Here is a 22,880-nt window from a genome sequence, read left to right on the forward strand (position 1 = left end):
CTTGCACATGCGGATCCCGGCTAGTAAAGCTTCATATTCTGCCTCATTGTTTGAGGCCTGAAAACTGAAGCGTAAAGCATACTCGTACCTGTCGCCCTCTGGCGACTAACATATGACGCCTGCTCCACAACCATTTGAAGTAGAGCTTCCGTCCACATATACCTTCCAGACTTCGTCTGGAACTTGAGAGTCAGGAGGACGAGTCATCTCAACAATAAAGTCAGCAAAGGCTTGCCCCTTCACTGCTTTTCTAGGCTCGAAAGCAACTTCGAGGCTCTGTATTTCTATGGCCCATTTGATCATTCGGCCTGACGACTCCATGATGGTCAGTGGCCGCTTGATAGGTTGGTCTGTATACACGACGACTGCATGTGCCAAAAAGTAAGGCTTCAATTTTTTAATAGCCATGAAGAGTGCAAGACCAAATTTCTCCACTAAGGGATACCTCAACTCGGCATTTTTCAGTACGTGACTGACAAAGTAGACCGGGAGCTGACAGCCGACTCTTTCAGCAAGGAGAACAGCGCTTAACGCATGATCAGAGACGGCCAGGTACATATAGAGTACTTCTTTCGGCAAAGGGCTGACCAGCCTCGGCAAGGAATGCAAGTGAACTTTCAATTTCTGGAAGGCGGCCTCAGCATCCGGCCCCCATTCAAACCTTGCCTTCTTCTTAATTGCCTGGAAAAAGTATAGGCATTTGTCGCCTGATCGGCTTAGAAATCTTCCTAAGGCCGCCAGACAACCTGTTAGCTTCTAAACCTCTCGGATGGTACGAGGCGACTGCATGTCAATGACCGCCTGCACCTTCTCAGGGTTCGCCTCTATTCCTCTCTGATTGATAAGGAATCCGAGAAATTTCCCAGACTCAACCCCAAATACACATTTCTTGGGATTGAGCATGACATGGTGCCGCCTGAGTGTGGAGAAAGTTTCTCGGAGGTCCGACAGATGATCTTTCTGAAGTTTAGTCTTGACAATCATATCATCAATGTATGCCTCGACGTTTCTCCCAATCTGATCAAAGAACACAGTGTTTATCATTCGCTGGAAGGTAGCCGGGGAATTCTTAAGACCAAACGGCATGACCGTGTAACAGTTACCACATTTGCAACCCAGTCTGGAAGTAACATTGCCGAATGAACCCTGCGTCAAGTAATTTTTTAACTTCGGCGGCTGCCGCCTGACTTCTTTCTTTGCCATGGTTCCGCTTCTTCTGCCGTACCGGCTTCTTTTTCGGATCCACGACCAGTTTATGTACCGCCAGATCAGGACTAATGCCTGGCATTTCATGGACTTCGAATGCAAAGATGTCCTTGTATTCTTTCAATAGTTTGTGAAAGTCGTCACCAAGGTCTCTCAGAGCAGTCGTCCCAACTTTGACTGTTCGATTAGGACGTGAGTTGTCTAAGATCAGGTCCGTATGCTCACCAGCCGGCTGAGGGCGGAACTCATCCGACCGTTCCTCTGCCAATGATTGCTATTTTCTTTCTTTTCTTGCGGCCCCTGTCTGGGATGCCTTTCTCTTCTTGCCGCCTGCTTCTTGAACAGGCGCACTCTCCTTGACATTGTCAAGGTCTGTTTTTTCACCACTTGACCCAGTGGCCATAACAGTGGGCTTGACATCCGAGAGATAGCACTCTCGGGCCATCCTCTGATCTCCCCTTAGGGAGCCGACTGTTCCATTATCCCTCTCAAACTTGAGCAACATAAGAGATGGGATTATAACAGCCTTGGAATTATTCAGGGTTGGTCGTCCCAGAATCATGTTGTAGGCCGAGAGTTCTTCTACTAACAGGAACCGGACTACCATGTGTCGTCCTTCCCCTTTTTCACCCAGGCGGATGGGTAAATCCACTCATCCTAGTGGGTGGACGACTCCTCCTCCAAACCCTACTAAAGGGTGGGAGGCCGGATGTATGCAATCAGTCCGATATTTTAGTTTCGACAGACATTTGCTACTGATGAGATCTGAGGAGCTTCCGGTATCTATGAGGATTCGGCCAACTCTCTGGTTGGCCACTTTACATTCAATAACGATAGGGTCGTCATGCGGCCCTCTTACCCCTCCTAGATCTTCTTCAGTGATGACAATCTCAGGAAATGAATATTTGGACGGTCGTTCTTGGTGAACGGAATTTACATCTAACCGCCTGATATTGTCTTTGTTGCCCCTAATAGTGGGGCCGCCTCCTGAGAAGCCGCCTGCAATGGTGTAGACGACTGCATCATATGTATCGGAGCTGTCGACCTGTTGTTTCTTTTTGGCCGACTGCTTTTTCGAGGAAGTGTTCCCCGTAGATTTCTTGACATAAGTGTCAAGATTACCTTGCTCAGCCAGGCGGTCCAGATACCGCATGAGACTGATGCAGTCATTGGTGTGATGGCCAACATCTTCATGATAAGCACAGAATTTTTCTTGGTTCCGGTTGTTTGCAGAACCCTTCATGGGGACCGGCTTCTCAATTGAGATCCGTCCCTTGATTTCTTTTAGGATAAACTGGTTATCCTTGTTAAACACATACTTTGGGGAGTATGGTTTGAATTCTTTTTTCTTTGTCTGGGCCGGCTGTTTAGATGAATCGGTCGCCCAGACCTCTTTTCTTTTCTCGTCTTTGTTGGACGACTGCTTCTGTCGTCCTTCTCTTTTGTCGGACCTTTTACCGTCCGACTGTTTTACCGTACAAAGATCAGTCGCCTGTATATAGGCTTCCGCTTCAATCAAGGCCTCTTGAAGAGTCGCCACCCTCTTTCGAACCAAATCAAATTTGAAGGTAGACCCGTCTTTGAGACCTCTGAAAAAGTCAGTATAGGCTACTTCATCCGGTAACCCTTGAATCTGTATTCTCATCAGGTTAAACCGCCTGATGTAAGAACGAAGCCCCTCCTTCTCGCCCTGCTGAATTGTTCCTAAATCAAGGGTCGTTTTCTTCGCAGGGATGTTCATGGCGAAGTTGGAGGTGAATAAGTAAGCAAGCGTCCTGAAGCTATTTACACAACCAGTCGGCAGGTTGCCGAACCATTGTTGTGCGATTCCTTTGAGAGTCGCTGGGAAACACTTGCACCAAGTGGGATCATCCAACCCTTGAAGGTACATCAGGTTGGTGAATGCCATCAGATGGTCTTCTGGGTTAGTAGTGCCGTCATAGGCGCCTACTAGTACATTTTTTACTTTGGCCGGCTGAGCGGCTTCAGTAATTTCCTTGGAGAAGGCCAACGGCTGTTCACCAATTCTAAGCAACCGTAGCTGCCAGTCCATAGGTTGGACGTTTTTTGCTGCATGTCCACCAAACGGAGGTGGCTGCAAAAAATACTGTTGTTGCGGCACAAACGGTAAGTTTGGTACCGCCTGGTCGCTATGAAAGCCGGACTGACGGGAGGTGCCGCCTGACTGACTCTCATGATACGACTGAGTATGCCTCATCAAGGCATTTAGCAGACTGTCTTGAAAGTTTGAAGTAGAGGCCGACTCTGACAATCGGTCACTCTTCTTCTGCTCTAGCAGTAGCCGAGCGTTTGTGAATGTTTGCTTCGACCCGTCCGCCAGAATATGATGAACAGGTTTCCTATTTCCTGTAGGAAAACGGAATTTTGTGAAATCAAGGGCAGGTGGCTCCCGCTTCCTAGATTTAGGATGAGGAGTCGCCTCTCGCCCTTGAACTGGCTTCCTCTTCAGTGAAGTGGAGGGTTTCTTAGCCGACTGCTCCTTGACCAGAGCAGGCGGCTTCTTGTTGATCAACTCTTGAATCTCTCCCTTGAAGTCCCTCATGAAGGTCATGAGTTCGTTTCTTGTAATGGGAGCTGACCCATCAGTCGGCTGTTGCCGAACAGGCGGTGCGCCTGCTGGCTCGCTTCCTGTATGAAAATGTTCCCGTTCCCTCCTTTCGGTATGACGGGTACGTCGGGCCCTTAGGGTCCCGTCTGAAGTTGTGTGAGCTTCAACTTCAAATTCATCCTCAGTATCATGGTCCGACTGAACTTGAGGGTCGTCTAGGGGACGCCTCTCTTCAGGAGTCGGTACAGACTTGGATGCCATCTCAGAAGTACTCTCCCCAAAGACGGCGCCAAATGTTTCGGGGTTTTCTGATGTCCTGCGGGAGAGTTACAATTCCGAGACTGGAACCGGACGCCTGTACCTGCAAAATAACGGAGACTCCTGGTGGTGGGAGCTCCGCCTCCAACGGTCAAGTTAGTACTTGATTAAGGAGTAATTAATGCGGAAATTAAAGTGATTGGATCTCTCTAGGTGAGAGTGTTTAATGTAGGTAATCTGCTTTGTTAGCGAGATCAGCCGGTAACTCTGGGTGTAATCAATGTGTTTTTTCCGTGATCCCCCCTTAATGAGGATTAAGGGAGGTATTTATAACCTTGGGAAACGTGCCAATCCTAGGTTTAGGTTAACCTAGGGCTGATTGGGCTTCCCTCGGAAGTTGGGTCTGGGTGGCCGGTTTCTCCATTAGGCATGGAGTATGCCACGTGTCATGACATAATAGGTCCAAGGTGGACGAATAAGCGCGTGCCACGTGGCAAGCCCTGACAGTTCCAACTGGGGGACACTTGGCAGGACCTGATTGGCCCACGTGGCGCATTCCGATTGGTAGGAGCAAAATTCCCTAATCACTAGTGTAAACCAACCTATTTCGGCGTTAACTGAGGATGTGTAGATCACGTGACCTTATTTTATACTATTTTCACCCCTTTTCCCCTCTTTAAACCTTTCATCTTTAGTTTTTTCAATAACGAACCAACTAATCATGTTTTTCTAAGCTCTTCCATGATATGGTGCCTGCTGCAACTGCTGCATCATCAATTGGGATGTAAATGCATTCAATAAACACCCACCCATGAAGTCATGTGCCCACTTTCATGGTAATAAAATTTTCAAGCAATGAACTTTCTTCCATGATTCTCATGGGTCCATAAAGCCCTCTAGTGACCGTTATAATGTTGAAAATAGGGAAGAGATTAGAAGGAAAGGGTTTGAATGCGAAATATGTGAAGGAAAAAAGGTAGAAATAGTAAAATATAAGGTCACGTGACCTGCATAACCTAGTCAACGCCGAAAATAGTTTCAGAAGGTGGTGTTAGGTTGTCTCATGTTAAAAAATAAATAAATAAATAAATAAATAATAAAATAAAATAAAATAATAATAATAATAATAATAATAATAATAATAATAATAACAATAATAATAACAATAATTCCCTACCTTTTAAAAAGTATGAAAAAAAACACTTATGAATAGTGTGAAGACTAGGGATGACAATTATAAATGGATATCCAAAAACCCGATCCACCCGATATAAATAAATGGACAAAAATCCGCATTAAATGGATGAAGTGCGGGTGACGGACCGGATTGGATACAAGTGGGGCTCCGTTCCATCCGTCACTCATCCATTATCCCCCCGATATATATGTATATAATTATCGATTAATTTGATATAGAAGTTTATGTGTATTAATTTGATATATATGTAATCATCACCCGTAAAATACTATATTAACATAAATAATTTTGATTATACATAAAATAAGAAATTATAATCATCTCCCGCTAAGCATCTGATCCACCCGTTTCACTTGGTGATGACGGATGGATAGGATGCAGGTGATGGGTTTTGAGGGTGGCGTGTGGATCGTGTAAAGCGAATGGAGTAAGCGAGGTGGATGCAAGTGAAGCTCCATCCGACCCGAATTCAAGTCGTTGCCATTGCCAGTGAAGGCAATTATATCCTTGAAATGTTGGTTTACCTATATGTCCCTATTGATATTATGAGATAACACTTATTAATAATGTTAGAACAATATTGATATGCATTAAGGTTTTTTGTAGCCAAAATATTTTTTTTTTTAAAAGGTTGTTTTGATAAAATAATTGTTATATAAGGTTTCTTCTAACAAAATTTTCATAAAACAAAATCATACTACTAAAATTAGACAACTTTAGATCTAATTTACTTAAAATTCATGAACTACAAACATAGGGTTGGCTACTCAAGGGTATAGGTCAAGCTCAAGCTAGATTTTGAGTCATGCTAAAAACTACAAAAATAGTCTATGCTTAATATTAAAATATGATGAAGCATATGGGTCAAATCAGGTTAAATTTAATTGTTCATGTTTAGATCAAGTTTGATTCATATTTCTCTCAATATATTCAGTAGGTTCGGATTATGTTATTAAGCTGGATTAGGGTGTGCCTTCCATAAATACAATAGAACATATACCAAAATTCAAAATCAAAGACAAGCCCATAAAATTGAGGTTCATCTTTACAACAAACACTAATTTATTTGGATAAAGAAAGGGAAGGAAAAGAAGAGGGAGGGGAAGAGGAGAGAAGGGAAAGGGAGGAGAGGAAAAATAATACTCCCTTCGTCACAATATATAGTTCCCGTTTGGAAAATAACATGGGAATTAAGGAATAGGAGGAGGAAATAATAAAGTACATGGAAAAACCAAATTGATAATCATTTGCAAAAAAAGAACAGAGAAAAAATGTAATTTTTACTATTTCAATAATAAAATTGAAAAAAGAAAAAAAAGTTTAAAAAAACAAAAGGAGTCATGATGCACAAATAATAATAAAAATTAGAAGGTATTTTTTGTCACTTCCCTAATAAAGACAAAAAAAATGATGGTAAATAAGTAATTTCCAAAGAACATTAATTAAATGATAAAAAAAAGAAATAAGTACTATATTTAGGACCACCAAAAATGAAAATGGGAACTGTATTTAAGGACGGAGGGAGTAAATTTTCATTCCAAATTTTCTATTGCTGAAGAGATCAATTTTTTACAGTTTAATCACTCCATTTATCTCCCCTCCAATTACCTTCCTCATTTGTTATCCAAATGAAAGAAATTCAATCCCTCCACTTCCCTTCCTTTGCATCTATTTCCTTAATCCAAAAACACTCTTTAACTACCCTATACTTGATTGAGTCGTTCCATTAATTTTCTAGACCAATGTATTCCTAAATTTATACTGTATAATTAATTTGTTAATCATCTCCACTCTCTAAATGACACAAATTAATTAAACACAATCACGATCCTCAAAGTCATACCAATAGAACAAGAAAGCTCAACTGAACTTAATTCCCTAATTAAACTAGTTGATCGATCACAGCCAAAGTTAGCAAAAAAATTATTCCAAAAATATGTGCCAGTGGTAATCAACCAAAAATACATAAAATAACATTTGAATTTACATTGCTGGTCTTGTTCAATTATCATAATGTTTAAAGGCAAGAACTGCACAATGAACAGTATAGCTATGGCGTAATTGAGGGACTGCTCGTGACAATTAGGACTTCCTGGCTAACAGCAAATTACAGCCACCACTTCTAGTTGACAGCAGGTCTAAATGAATAAGTTCCATACTTTCATTCCCTATCTGAAACTCCAAAAAACTTGTTTTCCGAATTTCATCAGCAATACCACCATAATCACCATTTAACAATGCAATTGTGTTCTCTAATCCAAGTACTCCTTGGGTTATAAAGATGTTTGATGCAAGATTCTCTTAAATCAAAGAAGATGCTAGTCCACCATAAAAACAAAACTGTTCTTTTCCCAAATGCTCATCGACGCTTGTAGAGACAAGGCTTAAGCTCAGGCCATTCAATCTCATTCACATCTCTCAGTTGCTCATCCTGACCAAAAATTAAAGTGATGCATATTCAAAATAAGAAACAAATAAACAAGGAACGGTTGATTGGCCCACATACATGCAAAAACACAAAGATAACGAGGGCCTTTAATCTTAATACCCTGATATGGAAAAATGAAAGGAAAGCAATTCACACCTTTTTCCTGAAGAAAAACAGGATGAACATCTTATTTGAGGAATCCTGTAAACAAGAATTCATAAATAGACAGTTTTACAGTAAAGCAAGCAGGAGTCCAGAAGAGACTTTATTTATACTATTAGAATAACTAGAATAAACAAAAGAAAGAAACACAATGTGGTTGTCAATTTTTGGGGAAATTAAAAGCACATATACCTTTTTTTCAGTAATAAATCCTAGTTCACATATGGCTTTGGAAAATTTTATGGGATCTGCTCCTCCAGTGTTTGGATCAAACCTACTCTTTACTTCAGCTATCAAGAGCCAGCCCCTAAAAGCATCAGAATATTATCAGAAACATACAAAAAAAAAAAAAAATCACTTATCAATAATTTGTAAACCACCAAACTAAAAATATTGCCTTGGCTTAAGAACTCGGTGTGCTTCCTGAAGATAACTAGGGAAATCAGTTCCCATCAGCGAAAGGCAGAATACAGAGACATCGACGGATGATGATTCAAGGGGTGTCTGCAAGAACAAAACTTTATGATTTAAACAGCATTGAGATATCAATACACTTGATCAATGATGTTTAGTTACAAGAGCATACTGCACCTGATCTCAGCAAAATGTTTGAGCGTGCAGCATGAAATAAAGTCTAAAATACATGGAAAGTTGAAATCACAGAGGACAGGTATCATGTCTCACAAATATTATTAAACTAGAACAGATCTGCAAGAGCAGACTTCCAAAAATTGCTCATGCATAAAAATGTAGTCCAACTCAGTCTCTAGACTACAAAATTACTTTTGCTGATGCCTCTTTATAGAATCTTACATTTTTCTAAGTTAGCTGTAACTGAAGAGTGAATGTAAAAAGCCCTGCGTTACATTAATTGACAAAATAATCCAGCCTAAAGAAGGGAGAACTCATACAAATAGAAAACAGTCTATATGACTTATACTTTACAAGACAATAGCTTTTAACACAAATTACAATAAGAGTTATGTACCAATTGGTTGTTGGTGTAGTGGTGATAGGGACTACAATAGGTAGGAAGGACTGCGTAATTGATCCCCCACAACAACAATTGGGAGGAGACTGGAACCTAACCACCCAAAACTGATCCTCGAATCTAGATAAGCCCAAAGGGTGAACCGGGTGGAACACCAAAAAAAAAAAGTTACGTCTTATTACTACAAGTTTCAAAATATTGTTTATAAAATTCTAATGCTCTTATGTTTGAGATTTAAAAATATAAATCCTGATGACCGGGCACATTCCATTTTAAAAAAATAAATAAATAAATAAATAAATGTAACATACAGCAAATACAAGGAACTTGATAAAATTGAATGAGGGTCAACTATGGAAAGAAGACAAACCTTGAGAGAGTATTTCGACTATCACAACTTTAGATCAATCCCCCAAAGGTTTGGTGAAAATTGTATGAGCTTACTCTAATTAAACATTCCAATCCAAAAGAGATACCCTTGTGCTAGCTCATCAATTTCATATGTTATGTTACCCAAAATAAGTGCTTGTTTGGTTAGATAAAGTATTAACTTCCATGAATTTTCAATGTCCATGAAATTTTATTTCCAAGATTTATTTTGGCTGGGCGGTAGAAATTTCTACTTCCCAAATTCCCTAAGGAATTTCCGCTAACCTTAAGGGGCTAGGCAAGTGAATTCCTCCATATAGTGGAAAGTAGAATTTCCTATCTCACTTCCCTGATGAGTGGCATTTATGCCACGATTCAGAGTCCGTTTTAGTGGTTTTTCCCCGTGCTTGTAGCTTGTTTGTGCCCTCTTTTATGACTTTACCTTATTGTCTTCGTTCTCTTTCATTTCTTAGTTTCCCTCCTATTTTTGCCCTTTTTCTACCTTTGTTTCTTTTTCTTCATGTTTTTGTAGGAAAGACTAGATGATGAAGCAAGGGGTGAAGTTTTGAAGCTGAGCGCCCAGGAGAGACCGCGCAAATGCAGTTTGCGCGGGCGAACTGAATTCATGCGAGGACGCTCACATGGATTGAAATTGAAGGTTTGAGAGAGTGGCTATGCGCGCCAGCCAGACGACGCGCAAAAGAAATGCGCGGGCGCGCACTGAGTATAAGATTGCAGAGGTTGAGGCAGGAAGTCTGCGCGCCTTGGTTGCGAGCGCGGGCACGCATCAATCATTCGCGGGCGCGATTTTCGGGGTTTACTTTCCCGTACCCAGATTATCGCGGGCGGGGCGCACACGATAAGTCGGTCTCCCTCACTTAAGCCTCTTGTATAAATAGCTTTAAGGCTCTCTTTTTAGCAATTAATTAGGGTTTAGAGTAGCTTAATTTCCAGTAAACTTAGAGAGAGAAACACTTAATCTTGTGATCTTGGATGATTTGTAATCAACTTTTTGAAAATTAATGAAGCTCCATTAGTAACTTTTTTCCCTTAACTCTTTATTCACTTGCTTTATTTCCTTAGTTTGCTTATTAAACATGTCATTCCTTGTTAGTTGTATGATTAGCTTGCTTTTCAACATGATTATTGAGTAGTCCCTTAACTAAGGGAATGGTGATGGGTTAGCCTAATCTTGAGCATGTTGGGGAATGGGAATAAGGGTTGATTAGTGATTAAAGTCTTTGTTTTTCATGATTTACCAATTATTTCTATTGAGTGGCCAATCAATGGTTGTAGTTGGGTGAGTTAATCTTGATTATGACGACAATGTGACTAAGTAAAGCTCGTCAGATGATTCATGTTTATTTGCTTCAATTCATGCATAATTATGACGACAGTGTGATTGTGTGTGCTTGAGAAAGTAGTTGCTCCCGACAGGAGAGTAGACTATGCCTTTAATCATCTTTCATGTGAAACTTAGTTTGCTTGATTCCCACCTTTCCCCTATTATTGCTTGAGTGACAGTTTGCTTTGAACCATTTCCTTAGTGCTTGTTATATTTGGTTTATTCCCTAGTTTAATTGTAGTTTATTAGTGTTTGATTTTCCATTCAATTTGTCGAGCTAGATTAATTGGTGATAGTGTTTGTGGTGCTTAGTGTCTCCCTTGGGTTCGACCCTATGCTTGCCTTATTTAGGTTAGCTTAGGATCATAAATTGTTTTGATTAGGGGTTTGCATATAACGACGTGTTTATCTCTTATCATTCCCATGTTAATGTTAACCAAGTGAGCACATACATCTATTTCCTATAAACTTACTTCCCATCTTTTTATTTGTCAACCAAAGCACTATTTAACTCAGTGCCAAACACGAATATAGGTCCAAGTGGGGTTAAGACTCATCTATTTTACAAACAAGTGACTACTTTTAATACTTGTGTTGATTGTTAAGAATCTGACTTGGATACTTATGGAGTTACGGTGGATGAAGGGCCTAGGTGACATAGGTGGCAACTTTAGATAGCATTAAGGTAAAGTAATATGTGGACTCAAAGTCTCAAACCCAAGCTTCCAGCAGTATATATGTTTTACTGAAAGAAATATATACAAACAACCATCCCACTAAATCATGGATCTAATGACTACTAAGTAAAACAAGAAACATCCGCAACCACTTGGGTCAATGAAATGGGATGAAATAATAGATTGCTAAGGTGCACACCTTGGACATGTCACAAGCAATAACAGAAGGATCACTGGAAACAAGATCAATAGAATATACTTTATTTTTTACATTCTTTGATAACCGTGCATCCCCTGCATTTGACAAAAACAGGCACAATTAGCGTAAAAGTGATAATGAGAAGCAATAAGTGAGACTCCTAGTTACACCAGACATCATTTCAATATAGGCATTAGTTTAAATAGGGCACAGAAGACCTCACCACAACCAAAATCAGCCACGATAAAAGATGGGTCATGATCCTTCAGCCATTTGATGATCACGTTAACTGGCAGCTCAGGCCAATGTGACATTTGTTCTTGATATCCTACATGATACTGGCATATAAGTTAAGAAAATGTCAAAACAAGCAAGGTATCAGGCAATGACTATATCAGACCCAAACAACTTCCTGGCAGCATATTCCTATGAGTATATGACAGATTGGATATAACAACACACACACTTCAAACACAAAAAAAAAAATTAGAATTTCACATGCCATGTACACACAAAAATTATGTAAACAAAAGAACATAATTCAGATGCTGAAGCAAAAGTTTACAATGTAAGAGTACAATTCAGCAAAATATAGTGGGACTTCCTAGTAAGTGCAACTGTGCAAGGTAGGTAAGTTGTTTAGTTGACAAAAAAATTGGTGAAATGAGGTTAGTAGGACTTATTATGAATTTCCACTTCCCACAATATGTAGGAGTTCCCTTACGTAATTCCCCAAGGTAATAAGAAATTCTTATAGAAAGTTACTTCCCTATTGATAACCAAACAACTTTAGGAAATTCCAATGAATTTGGATTATGGAATTTAATTCCCAAAAAAATCGAACTTCACGGGAATTTCTACTTCCTGCGTGAATCAAAAAACCACTAAATATTTGGACTTAAGACATTATCCCTATAGTTACGACTAACACTACTTCACAAATATTTCAAATCCAAGTCTTGCATAGTTGTAATGTGAAAGAGGTGTGCTACAAACATCTCTTTGAGCAATCTTGAAGGGCCAGTGATAAGTAGTCTATAGCATGAGTATTGGTACTCAAGAAATTTCTCCAGCAAATTTTGGAATATACACCCTTGATAATGGACCAAAGAATCCACTCAAAGATTGATCTTACCTATCTTATCATTAAACGAGTAGAAATCAACTAATAGATTCCAATGATTTACATATGGAACATAGATAATTCATCACAGACAGGCGAATCTAGGAATTTAGAGATGGGGTACAAATTCGGCTTGTTAAAATAAAACTTATAAACTACAAACTTGACAAACTAAAATTTCAGTTTGTTTCCACTATCTTATTAGTCATTCATAATTAAATAACCAAACATATTAAACCAATAATTTTATTGAAGGTTACACTTTTATAAAACTTTTAGCCAAATCTAAAGACCATATATATACACTAGAAATAAAGTACTTGTAATAATTTAATCTAGTATAACTAATCACACTTAGTTTTATACATTGCCATAATCTAATATACAATGATACAAATTGAGGCATACTTATTTATACCTGATATATAGTACTGAAATCAGGGGGAAAAAAAAAAAAGTGTTAACTATATTGATGAACATACTAAGTTTAGAACCAACGATTCGAAAACTCTTTTATTTATATATATAAGAAATCATTAGACAACCATTAAATATTAACAATATATTGATGTAATTAAAATGACCGATATTTGATATTAATGTTATATGTTTAAGTATATAAATGATACTTCGTACTTCATAGTAATATAAAAGTGAAGAGGACAAGAACAAATTACTCCCTCCGTTCAATTTTTATCTTCCTAATTTCCGTTTTGATATGTTTCTTTTTTATCTTCCCACTTTTGCTTTATTCCTTTTATGGTAAAGAAATCATCCACTTTTATCACTCCTTAACCCACCACATGGTCCATATAAGAATATATAATAATGATTATGTTTTTAAAACTTCCTCCCTCAAACTTAAAAAGTAAAAATAAAGACCCATTTTCCACTTACTACATTTTATATAAATAATAAATGGGTATGTAAAAAAAGAAGAGAGGGAGTATTATATGTCTATATATAATACCAAAGTTTTTTTAAAAGAACTGGATAAAAAAATAAAAAATAAACAAAAGAAAAAAACTTAAAAAATAAATATTAAAATAAAACTCATTTTGGCAGAAGCGTACTTATATAACTAAGGAAAACAGTTGTAGACATTACCAGTCTCTTTTCATTTCCTTTTTAGAAGAGTGCAGCAAAGACCTATTAATGCTGACTCTATGACAAAACCTATGAGATCAGTGTTATATAATATTCAGTCTCTTTGATCAATATTTTGTCTTTTGGAAAGAGGGTATGTACCCCTGTATCCGCCACTATTTATGAAGAATCTCTAGCATGAGACATTATATTATTTCAAAACAGAATCACAAGTACAAAATCCAGCACGAACATTGTGTGAAATAACTTTTAACCACTGGACACATTTATTAAAGGGAAGATAATATTCAAAAAAATTACTAGATGGTAGGGCTCGCAAGAATGGCAAGTGAACATTTATGCAATAAGGAATCTAGGATTTAGATATGCATATAATAAATTAGCTACTCCAATAGGTGGCTTCCACAGCCACCAAGAATCTAGAGTGCACTTACAAATTAGTAATTAAAAGTTATCCAAAACTTCTAAGTACTAGATGACTTATAATATCTATTACATAATAGGCGGTAATTTATACATATGTACTGTTTAACACAGAACATTCCCCAAACTCTACCCATTTAGTCAATAATATATCCAGGATAAGTCACACAACTTGGATATAGTAACCATAAAAGTAGAAACTCACCATATTGAACAGAGAAGGGTCCTCCTTGAAAAACTTCAGAGCTTCATTTCCACTGCAAAACAAAAGTAGGATACATGTGATATCAATTTAGCAAAATAAAATGGCTAACAATACATCAATAAATAGTTTATAACATGCTAAACCAAATCATGCCCCCACAAGCCCCCAAGTAAAAGATTATAACAAAACAAAATTCAACTGTCAAACAATTCTAAACTCAATAATCATACTTTTCACTCTATTCAAGGGGTGGGGGTCCAGTAATTCATGAATTTCAAAGATTCTTAAAGATGAACATTTAACACCTCCAGCAAACAATGAAGCGGCTGATATCTGTCATCCACAATCCTAACAGAAGAGACGCAGAAAAGGGAAACATTAAGCGAAGAGAAGGGAAACTATACAAGTATCAACAGTTATCATACATTGGTATTGGACAATACACTAATTAATTGATGGTCATTTAGTTAGCGATAATATGGATATTATTCCTTGTATTAACTCTAGGTTAATTCCTATTCTTTCTTCAAATGCATTAGGAACTCCCCTCGTGAGAAGGGTTTCCTATTGTTTTCCTTTTTTTATAACTTTAAATTAAAACAAATTAGTGATACTCTACAATGAGTCCCTAGATCATTCTTTTAAAAAAAAATAATACAGGTACCTTATTTTCTGGGACTACATCAGATCCATTAGCCTTAAGATCACAAGACTACCTACAAGTACCAAAATCTGAAAGATTCCCAGAAAGAGAAGTAGGGTACCATAATGTCTATACAATTAATAAATCATATAATAAGACGCCCCCAAAGTACACACTAATCAACCACATGAGTCTGGAAAAAATGGGCCTCCCCAGCTTCATTGCACTTCTTCTATCACGGCAAATATTATTACGTACTGCCACCTTCTAGTTTTGGCTATATTCTTTTTTCAGGACCACAGATGCTCTAATTGAGTACCATGCCACAAATAGGAGATTGCTACATTCACAAATATATTCACTATAATGCTATGTGAACAACAAATATTTTTAAGCCAAGGGCCATTCAGATCTCAGGTACATGATGCCACTCAATCAGAGTGAAAAAAGGAAATATTGAGAACGGAAATTGAAAAACGGAAGAAAGTGTACAACTATGCATGTGTCTATCAATTGAAACCATCTTAAAAGATGATAAGAAATTAAAACATTAACATCCATACATATGCTATCATAATGCTCATTACATATAATTATGTCCTCCATTTTACAACCTTGTTAGCAAACACTAAGTTCCATGCTCTTGATTAATAGCATACATATATTACTAGACATTGACATAACCCATAATTGCAATTTACAATCATCGGCATACATATATGACTAGTCATTTACATAACCCATAATTGTGATTTACAGTCATCTAGGCTGTGAGCTGCATCCTCTTGACTAACAGTATACATAAATGACTAGTCAGTAGTCATTGACATGGGATTAAATTCCTTACTATTTTATGGTTATAACAGATAAATCCTATTATGACTTAATAGCTTTATTGATGCAGAAGCTAGATCCCTCCAGTTTCACATTGATGTTGATTCCCTTGATATTCTCACAGCGGCATTCAAGGAATTAATAGCTTGATTTTAGGTTAATTTCTCTCTTATGGCACTCCTTGCATGATCTGGATTGGTTCTTAAAGGCTTGAATAAGTGTTTGAAGAGTAGTAGTGTTTTCAGGCAATAATATAGGTTCAAACACTTTGAAGCCAAAAGGGGACCAAGGAAAAATTCGTCTTTTGCTAGAATGGTGATGCCGGATGCACTAGTGCACACCCATATGAAGGAAACAACACTAAGAACAGCCAAGCAACAAATTAGAGCTATTCATGGAAAACTATGATCAGTTCCAGACATACAGCACCAGAAAACAGAAATGCACAAAAGCACCAATGCTCCTAAGTTATAAGTACAGGCACCAGCAATGCAATATAGCTTCATTACTCCTCTAATCCAGTGCTGTCCATATATCGTTCCTTTAGGTTGTCCAAAATACCCTTAATCTAATCTTGATATCACTGATTTTGACTCAAAAGGTCAAGAAATCCTCCCCAAGGTCCATACGCATTAAAGTAGCATTGCAACCAAGGTTGATGAATGATGATGGAGCCTTAAAAAATTATGAAGATAGAAAGAGAAAATATAACAAGCTTACAATTTTTCCAACCTAACTTTCCTTTCCTCTCAACCTCTCTTCAATTCACCCTCAAATCAAAATAAAAGAAATTTCAAAATAAATATAAATGAATGAAAATAAAAGAAAAACATTAAAGATCTCATACAGTCATACCACACATCATCACCATCAACTTCCCCCTCCCCCTGAGAAAAAAGGGGAAAAAAACTTGACATTCTCAACCAAAATCAAAACAATTCTTAAATTTCTTACCAACCTCTTTAATTCGTGTCCATAACACACAAACACACAGCCCTGCTTTGAGCTCACTTTCTCCCTGTCCATTGGACCCCTTAGGCCTAATAAACCTCACAATCGACAAATTTAAAACCCTTTGTAAATAAAAATTCAGAATTAATGATTTTGACCTCATATTGAATAGAGCATTATATAATTTTCTAAAATTATGATTTTTTTTTTTTTTACCACAATGTAAGAGTGCCTTATTTCAACTATGAAAGGAGATGATCCATTTTATGGAAATTCCAATAAATAATTTAAATAAAAATTCACAGGACCCAGCAAGAAAGCAAGTTTATCAGCTATAACTAATAACTATGACCACGTGGGTGGTTTTAGGAGAAACATAGGCAAGTGCTCTACCAAAAAAGCTATGAATGAGATGGCTTCTAGTACCTAAAGAAGAAAGAAACGAAAAGAATAGAAGTATACCCACAAGATATATTCAAACCAAAATAGTTGGGTATGAAAGATTGAAGTCATACTAATCTTAATATACCAAAGCTCGTTTATGTAATGAGTTGGATTACGGACAAAAAAAACTAAAGGAAGAAGATGATTTTGATTTACAAAATGAGAATAATAACAGGAAATAAAAAGATAGTGCAAGCTTTCAAGAGGCTTGTTTTCTCCCAAGACTAACAAAAAAAAGCAATTCGACTCTTAGTAATTTTTTCCATCTCACTGATTCTTTTATTAATAGAGCTACATCCACTGCTTTTTCTTGAAGCTAAAGTATTTTTGTTGCACTTCCAATTTTATCCCTTTACTATTCCCAATGCATAACACTAACAGCCGACCAAACTTCCACCTTTTCCTAAAGGCAGATGGTAATCAACTCTTCATGAGTCCATGGCAATGAAGATCAATGACCCATGTCTTGAAATATACAAAGCAGATTGAGTTGCAGCTCCACATTATATATCTTGTTGTGATGTTGCGAAGTGGATACCAGGTTCAGAAAAAAATGAATCTGATCTAGATGAGTATCAAAAGGTGGGTAGTTGGGATAGGTGTTTGGTTGGATGCTGCAGTTTGGGTTATGAAATGAGAATTATATAAAACAGAATAATAGTGCAAGCCTTCAAGAGGCCTCTTCTCTCCCAAACCACACCTCTGTTTCAAAATATAAGCCCTAGTTGACTTTTTCAATAATCTGCTACACAACTTTGACTCATGTTTGTGCTTTATACATAAGATTAAACATAGCCACATGGGTACTTGTTAGATATTATTGGTCAAGTATCTACGTTGGCAACGAAACATTTATTTTAAAACAAAAGGGAGTAACAAACAAAAGTAATTGAACTCTTAAATGTTTTTTTCATGCTTACCCTCTCACTGATCTCTTTTAGTTAAAGAGCTAACTCCCTTGCTTTCTCCCCAAGCTAAACTAATTATGTTGCGCTTCCAATATTACTTCTTCCCTATACCTAACGCATAACAATGTATTAGAATTCCTCCATGTTTATACCTAATGCATAACAATGTATTATAATTCCTCCATGTTACATGGACATGGGCATGAGAATCGAATATAAGTGTAGATCCCCATTCGGCATTTTTAAATATTATGGATGGGGACATAGTCCTATACAAGAATACAACATCAATAAAATATTCTATATTTAAAACTTACAAGTATTTATTCTAAATATTAAGTCACATTTATAAAAAAATAGAAAACTTTTTTCCAAAATAAAAGACAGTGTTCTAATACATAACTTTATTAAATTTGGGCTCCAAAGTTGTAGGCAGCTTGCAGCCTCAAGTTACCAACCCACATATAAGAGATATTATTATTATGGCCCAACATAAGGCCCAAACAAAGACCACTTCTATTAGCTATACCCTATGTTACTCGGACTCGAGTACAAGTGTCGGATAAAAGTATGGATATGAGTGTCAGATGTGACAAAGTTAAAATTTCAAGAATACAAGAACTTTGTCCTAATTTGAAATCATGCACGAGGACATGAAGAAAAAAACGGAGATAATTAAAAGTAAACATATCTTCAATCTTACTCAAATTTTCAAAATATTTGAAATTTTAGAAAAATAAAATAAAATTGAAACAAAGGGAGAATATAAATAAATAAATAAGACAATGAGAGTTGGGGGGAAGTACTGCCAAAGTCAAATTGTCAAAGTATCGAACGATTTTTAATTTCTTTCACATAGTTCATATTATGTTGTACCCCTTCCCCAACCTACACCAAGATAAAAAAAAAATTAAAAAAAAAATAAAAAAATAAAAAAAATAAAAAAAAGTATAAAAAAGTTGCACGCAATTTTTAAGCTTAGTACCCACCTCCCGCCATAGTGGAGCAATCATTATAGGGGAAAAAATCTCTTCAAGGTGATGAGATTTATACTCTTACCAAACGCCCCCATTCTATTAAGCAAAAAAACGTAAATTTCACCTCAAATCCCCCCCCCCCTTTCCCATTTAATGGAATTAAGGTTAATACATAAGATCAAAACTATTCTTTAATTATTCCCCCTCCTTGCAATCACTCTTTCTTTTAATGTTCCGTGTCGAAATGATAAATCAAGGATGAGCTATGGATACAAATACCCGGATCTAGCTCGGATATAGGCCAGATCTTCCGTATCGATTATTTGTAGGTGAGGGTAGAGAATATACCCCACCAGCTGCACAAAGACAGGAGAAAGATGCACACAGACATGCATTGAAGAAGACTATCAGAGCTCTGACCATTTTAATATTCCATAAAGACTGATTCGCGTCAAGATCTCCCTTCCTTACTCTAATTTAGGTTTGTATGGAGAGTCATAATTGAGCAAATTCTTTCGTACCCAACCTCTATTCCGCACCAGTACCCAGATCATTGTCAGTTGTATTAGTATGGGGGAGAATTTGCCATGACGGAATAAAATAGTGACTAATCTTATTCATTAACATTTAATTTTACAAACACTAACTGATTATGCAATCTGCCACTTTACCCATCTTTATTAATATGGGTTAGAATTGCATGATTTCGGACCACCTTAAAGGCTCAAACCCTTCAACTATTGAAATTGATGCTATACATTATGGCTTGTTAACTACATCAGGAAATCATTTAAGCTTTATGTACAAAAATTATGCAAATATGCAAGAAACAACAATAATAAAATTGTACAGACTATATACAACAAAATTTCACAAAACAAATAACATTTGGCATAATAAGCAACCATACACAGTTAAACACCATAGCTTGAATAACTTCTTGAGATATTTAATCACCATAAGTGAGTTCATGAGGTATTAGCTCTCAAAAATTCCATAACTAATTGCTCATCACCATGTAATAAAGATATGCATTTGCATTAAAATCTCAAACAAGTGCACTACACAAGAACTTTGTTTCAACATTTCCATGTTCCTTCACAAAACTCAGTTTACAATACAAAGCAAAGGACAACAAAAAGAAGAAGAAATGAAGCACCTTTAATCCACCCAATACCTTGAACATATGTTACGAACCAGGTGATCACCGCAAACCTTGTCCCAATACCATTATAACCCAACAAGATGAATTAAAACCTATAAATTCAAAAATGAAACACCTTTCCTACAGGCAAGGGGTTCCTATCAAAAGCTGGCCCCCGGGGATTGTAGACATTCCCCCATTTCCATCCCGTAGCATTTGCATGCAGAGTATGACCATTGAACTACTGTTGAGAGCCGACACGGGTTTTTGCGTTAACCAATTCAATGGATGATAAATACTTCTCTGACCTCGGCTTCTCTCATCCAAGTGCTGCCTAAATCCCCCCTAAACTTCCCTTACTACTACCTTCACATATTACAAGTAACTTATCCACTTTTATTCAACCAAACTCCATTACTTTCTTTTGTTTTTCATTTTTAAACAACCAAGCTCTATTAGTAGTATCTTGTCTATTGTATTTGCCTTTAATCAACCCGACTCCAGAGTCCTATTTATTCACCTTCCTAAAAATTAGTGCAAAGGGTACATGAGACTTTTATCTGGAAACGGAGGGAGCAAGTAAATCAATTCAAGTAGCAGTCAGTTTAACAACAACACAAAACAAAAAATTTGCGCTAAATTACATCAAATTTTAGGAATTCTCATGCATAAAAATTATAAAAATAAAAAGTAATTAAGAATTTACGGGCAAGTGTAGAGCTTTTCGTTGAGCATCCTGAAATGTCCACCTGATAACCTTGCCTTCATCTATACAATCCCAAAAAACAAAAAACAAAATTTATTAATTGAAAATTCTAAAAATTAAAACTAGAATGAAAAGGGGTGAAAGCAAGAAAGAAAATACTACCTTGTCAAGAAAATTAGAGGATTTAATAGGATTAGACCGAGAAGAATTAGAGATTTTATTTGGGATTATTTGTTTAGAATGAGAAGTGGCAGTGGTTAAAGAAGAAGAGGTAATTGTGTTATCTTTGTGAGATTTGTTGCGGGCTCTACCCTTTCCACCTCTTCTCTTACGTTTTCTGGTGTCTCCCTCTATCGCCATTACTCAACCTCTCGAAATCCTTCGCTCCTTGTGGAATGAGTAAGGGAAATTTTGATCGCAACTCCCACAAGGCCACCAGAAAACCTTGCATAAAATCAATCAAGACATCAACTTATCAAGTATCTAACTCAAATATCTAAATAATTTAACAATTTAAGTTCTAACTCCAAAAAAATTAAAATCACACAAAAACTTAAAAAAAAAAAAAATAATCCCTATATACACAAATGAATTAAAATGTATCAATTATATATCAATCATCAATTAAAAATCCAACAAGCAAGAACCTAATTCTACAATCATAAAAGTGAAATATTCAACTTAGCAATTAAGAATCTAACTCCACGATTGTATTTCAAATTAGCAATTATCAATTATCAATTAAATTCAAAAATAAATTGAAGATGTGCAGCAGCTCACGGTGTGTAACTGTGTAGGGCTTTGGAGATGTGCAGCGTTTGGCCTGAGGTGGAAATACGGGCTGCGAGTGAATACGGTGGAGCAAGGTGGTTGTGCGCTGCAGGTGCTGTTGGTGTTATTGTGTTGTGATGCGAAGGTGGCTGCAAGGGTGAGTACTGAGTATCAATTACGCACTTGGTACTTGGCACTTGACAGTTGACTCAAAGCCAGAACCCGAACTCACTCCTACCTACACACGTACAAAACCAAACAGAGGGTGAGACAGCATATAAAATGAAATGAAAATAAATATAGTAAAATAGAAATCTATTAACTATTACTAAAACAGAATATGCTGACGTCACTAATGCCTATATCTCACTCTCTCAATAAAAAAATTTCTCGCCTAAATGCAAGGATGATGTCATCTTTTTTTTTTTTGGAGCTATCTTATTTAACATTTTTGAAATTTAAATATTGGAAGCTCCTACATTACAACTAAAATCGCCTATTAATTAATCTTAGGAAATTGAAATAATTTTACATCATAACTCATAACTATTGATTTGGGTATTTTTACCCCGCCACGTAGATCAACCAGAGTCTGACACGTGTCACCTTAAGAAGAGCACAAAGTGGACCTACCAGGGCACGACACGTGGCAGACACATATCCCACGTAGGATTGGCGGCCTTCAAGGCCCAAACTCCTAGGCAGCCCATCAAGTCCTAGGTTTCCTTAACCTAGGACGGGCACGAATCCCAAGACTCTATAAATAGAGAGACATTCCCACCTAGGGAAGGGGGATATTGAATACATTCAAACACATTCAATTCACACGAATTACGAGAGTAAATACTCAGATATTGAGGCTGTCTATGATAGCCGGATGATCATTTCTTACCATAGAAAAACCTGATCTCACTTTACATTCTACACTTTTTATCTTCCGAACACGTTCTAACTTGATCGTCGGAGGCGGAACTCCACCCAACCGAAGTCTCCGTTGTTTTGCAGGTAGTACAGGCGTCCGGAGTCCAGTCTTGGTGTTGTAACTCTCCCAAGGGACACAGAAAACCCATAAACAACTATATACTAAAAGACACACCAGCAATAACACGTGTCATCTTTTGGTGTGTCCTTAGTTTAGGTTTTTTTTTTTAATATAATTCTATTATAAAAAAAACAAATCTTATACTAAAATAGTTTCTAATCTTATAAAATATAATTACTTAAAATAAAAAAATATTTGAC

At 37.0% G+C, this 22,880-nt stretch overlaps 1 protein-coding gene across 2 annotated transcripts; it reads right to left on the reverse strand.

Moving 5' to 3' along the window:
• Positions 1 to 7,179: 7,179 nt before the first annotated feature.
• On the reverse strand, positions 7,180 to 21,898 carry LOC110695612 (ribosomal RNA-processing protein 8-like). Of its 2 annotated transcripts, none has more exons than XM_021872826.1 (10): positions 21,658 to 21,898; positions 21,030 to 21,311; positions 20,868 to 20,929; positions 14,261 to 14,312; positions 11,626 to 11,740; positions 11,403 to 11,497; positions 8,219 to 8,325; positions 8,014 to 8,128; positions 7,816 to 7,860; positions 7,180 to 7,662 (listed from the first exon to the last, which is right to left on the reverse strand). In XM_021872826.1, exons 2-10 carry the CDS (start codon positions 21,225 to 21,227, stop codon positions 7,591 to 7,593), a joined length of 861 nt encoding a protein of 286 aa, XP_021728518.1. In that variant the 5' UTR covers positions 21,228 to 21,311; positions 21,658 to 21,898; the 3' UTR covers positions 7,180 to 7,590. The 2 variants fall into 2 exon arrangements, with proteins under 2 accessions (XP_021728518.1, XP_021728517.1); XM_021872825.1 differs by having other exon boundaries at positions 21,648 to 21,897.
• Positions 21,899 to 22,880: the final 982 nt, after the last annotated feature.

This window comes from Chenopodium quinoa, unplaced genomic scaffold (genome assembly GCF_001683475.1).
Source record: "Chenopodium quinoa cultivar QQ74 unplaced genomic scaffold, ASM168347v1, whole genome shotgun sequence".
In the NCBI taxonomy this organism is placed as follows: domain Eukaryota; kingdom Viridiplantae; phylum Streptophyta; class Magnoliopsida; order Caryophyllales; family Amaranthaceae; genus Chenopodium; species Chenopodium quinoa.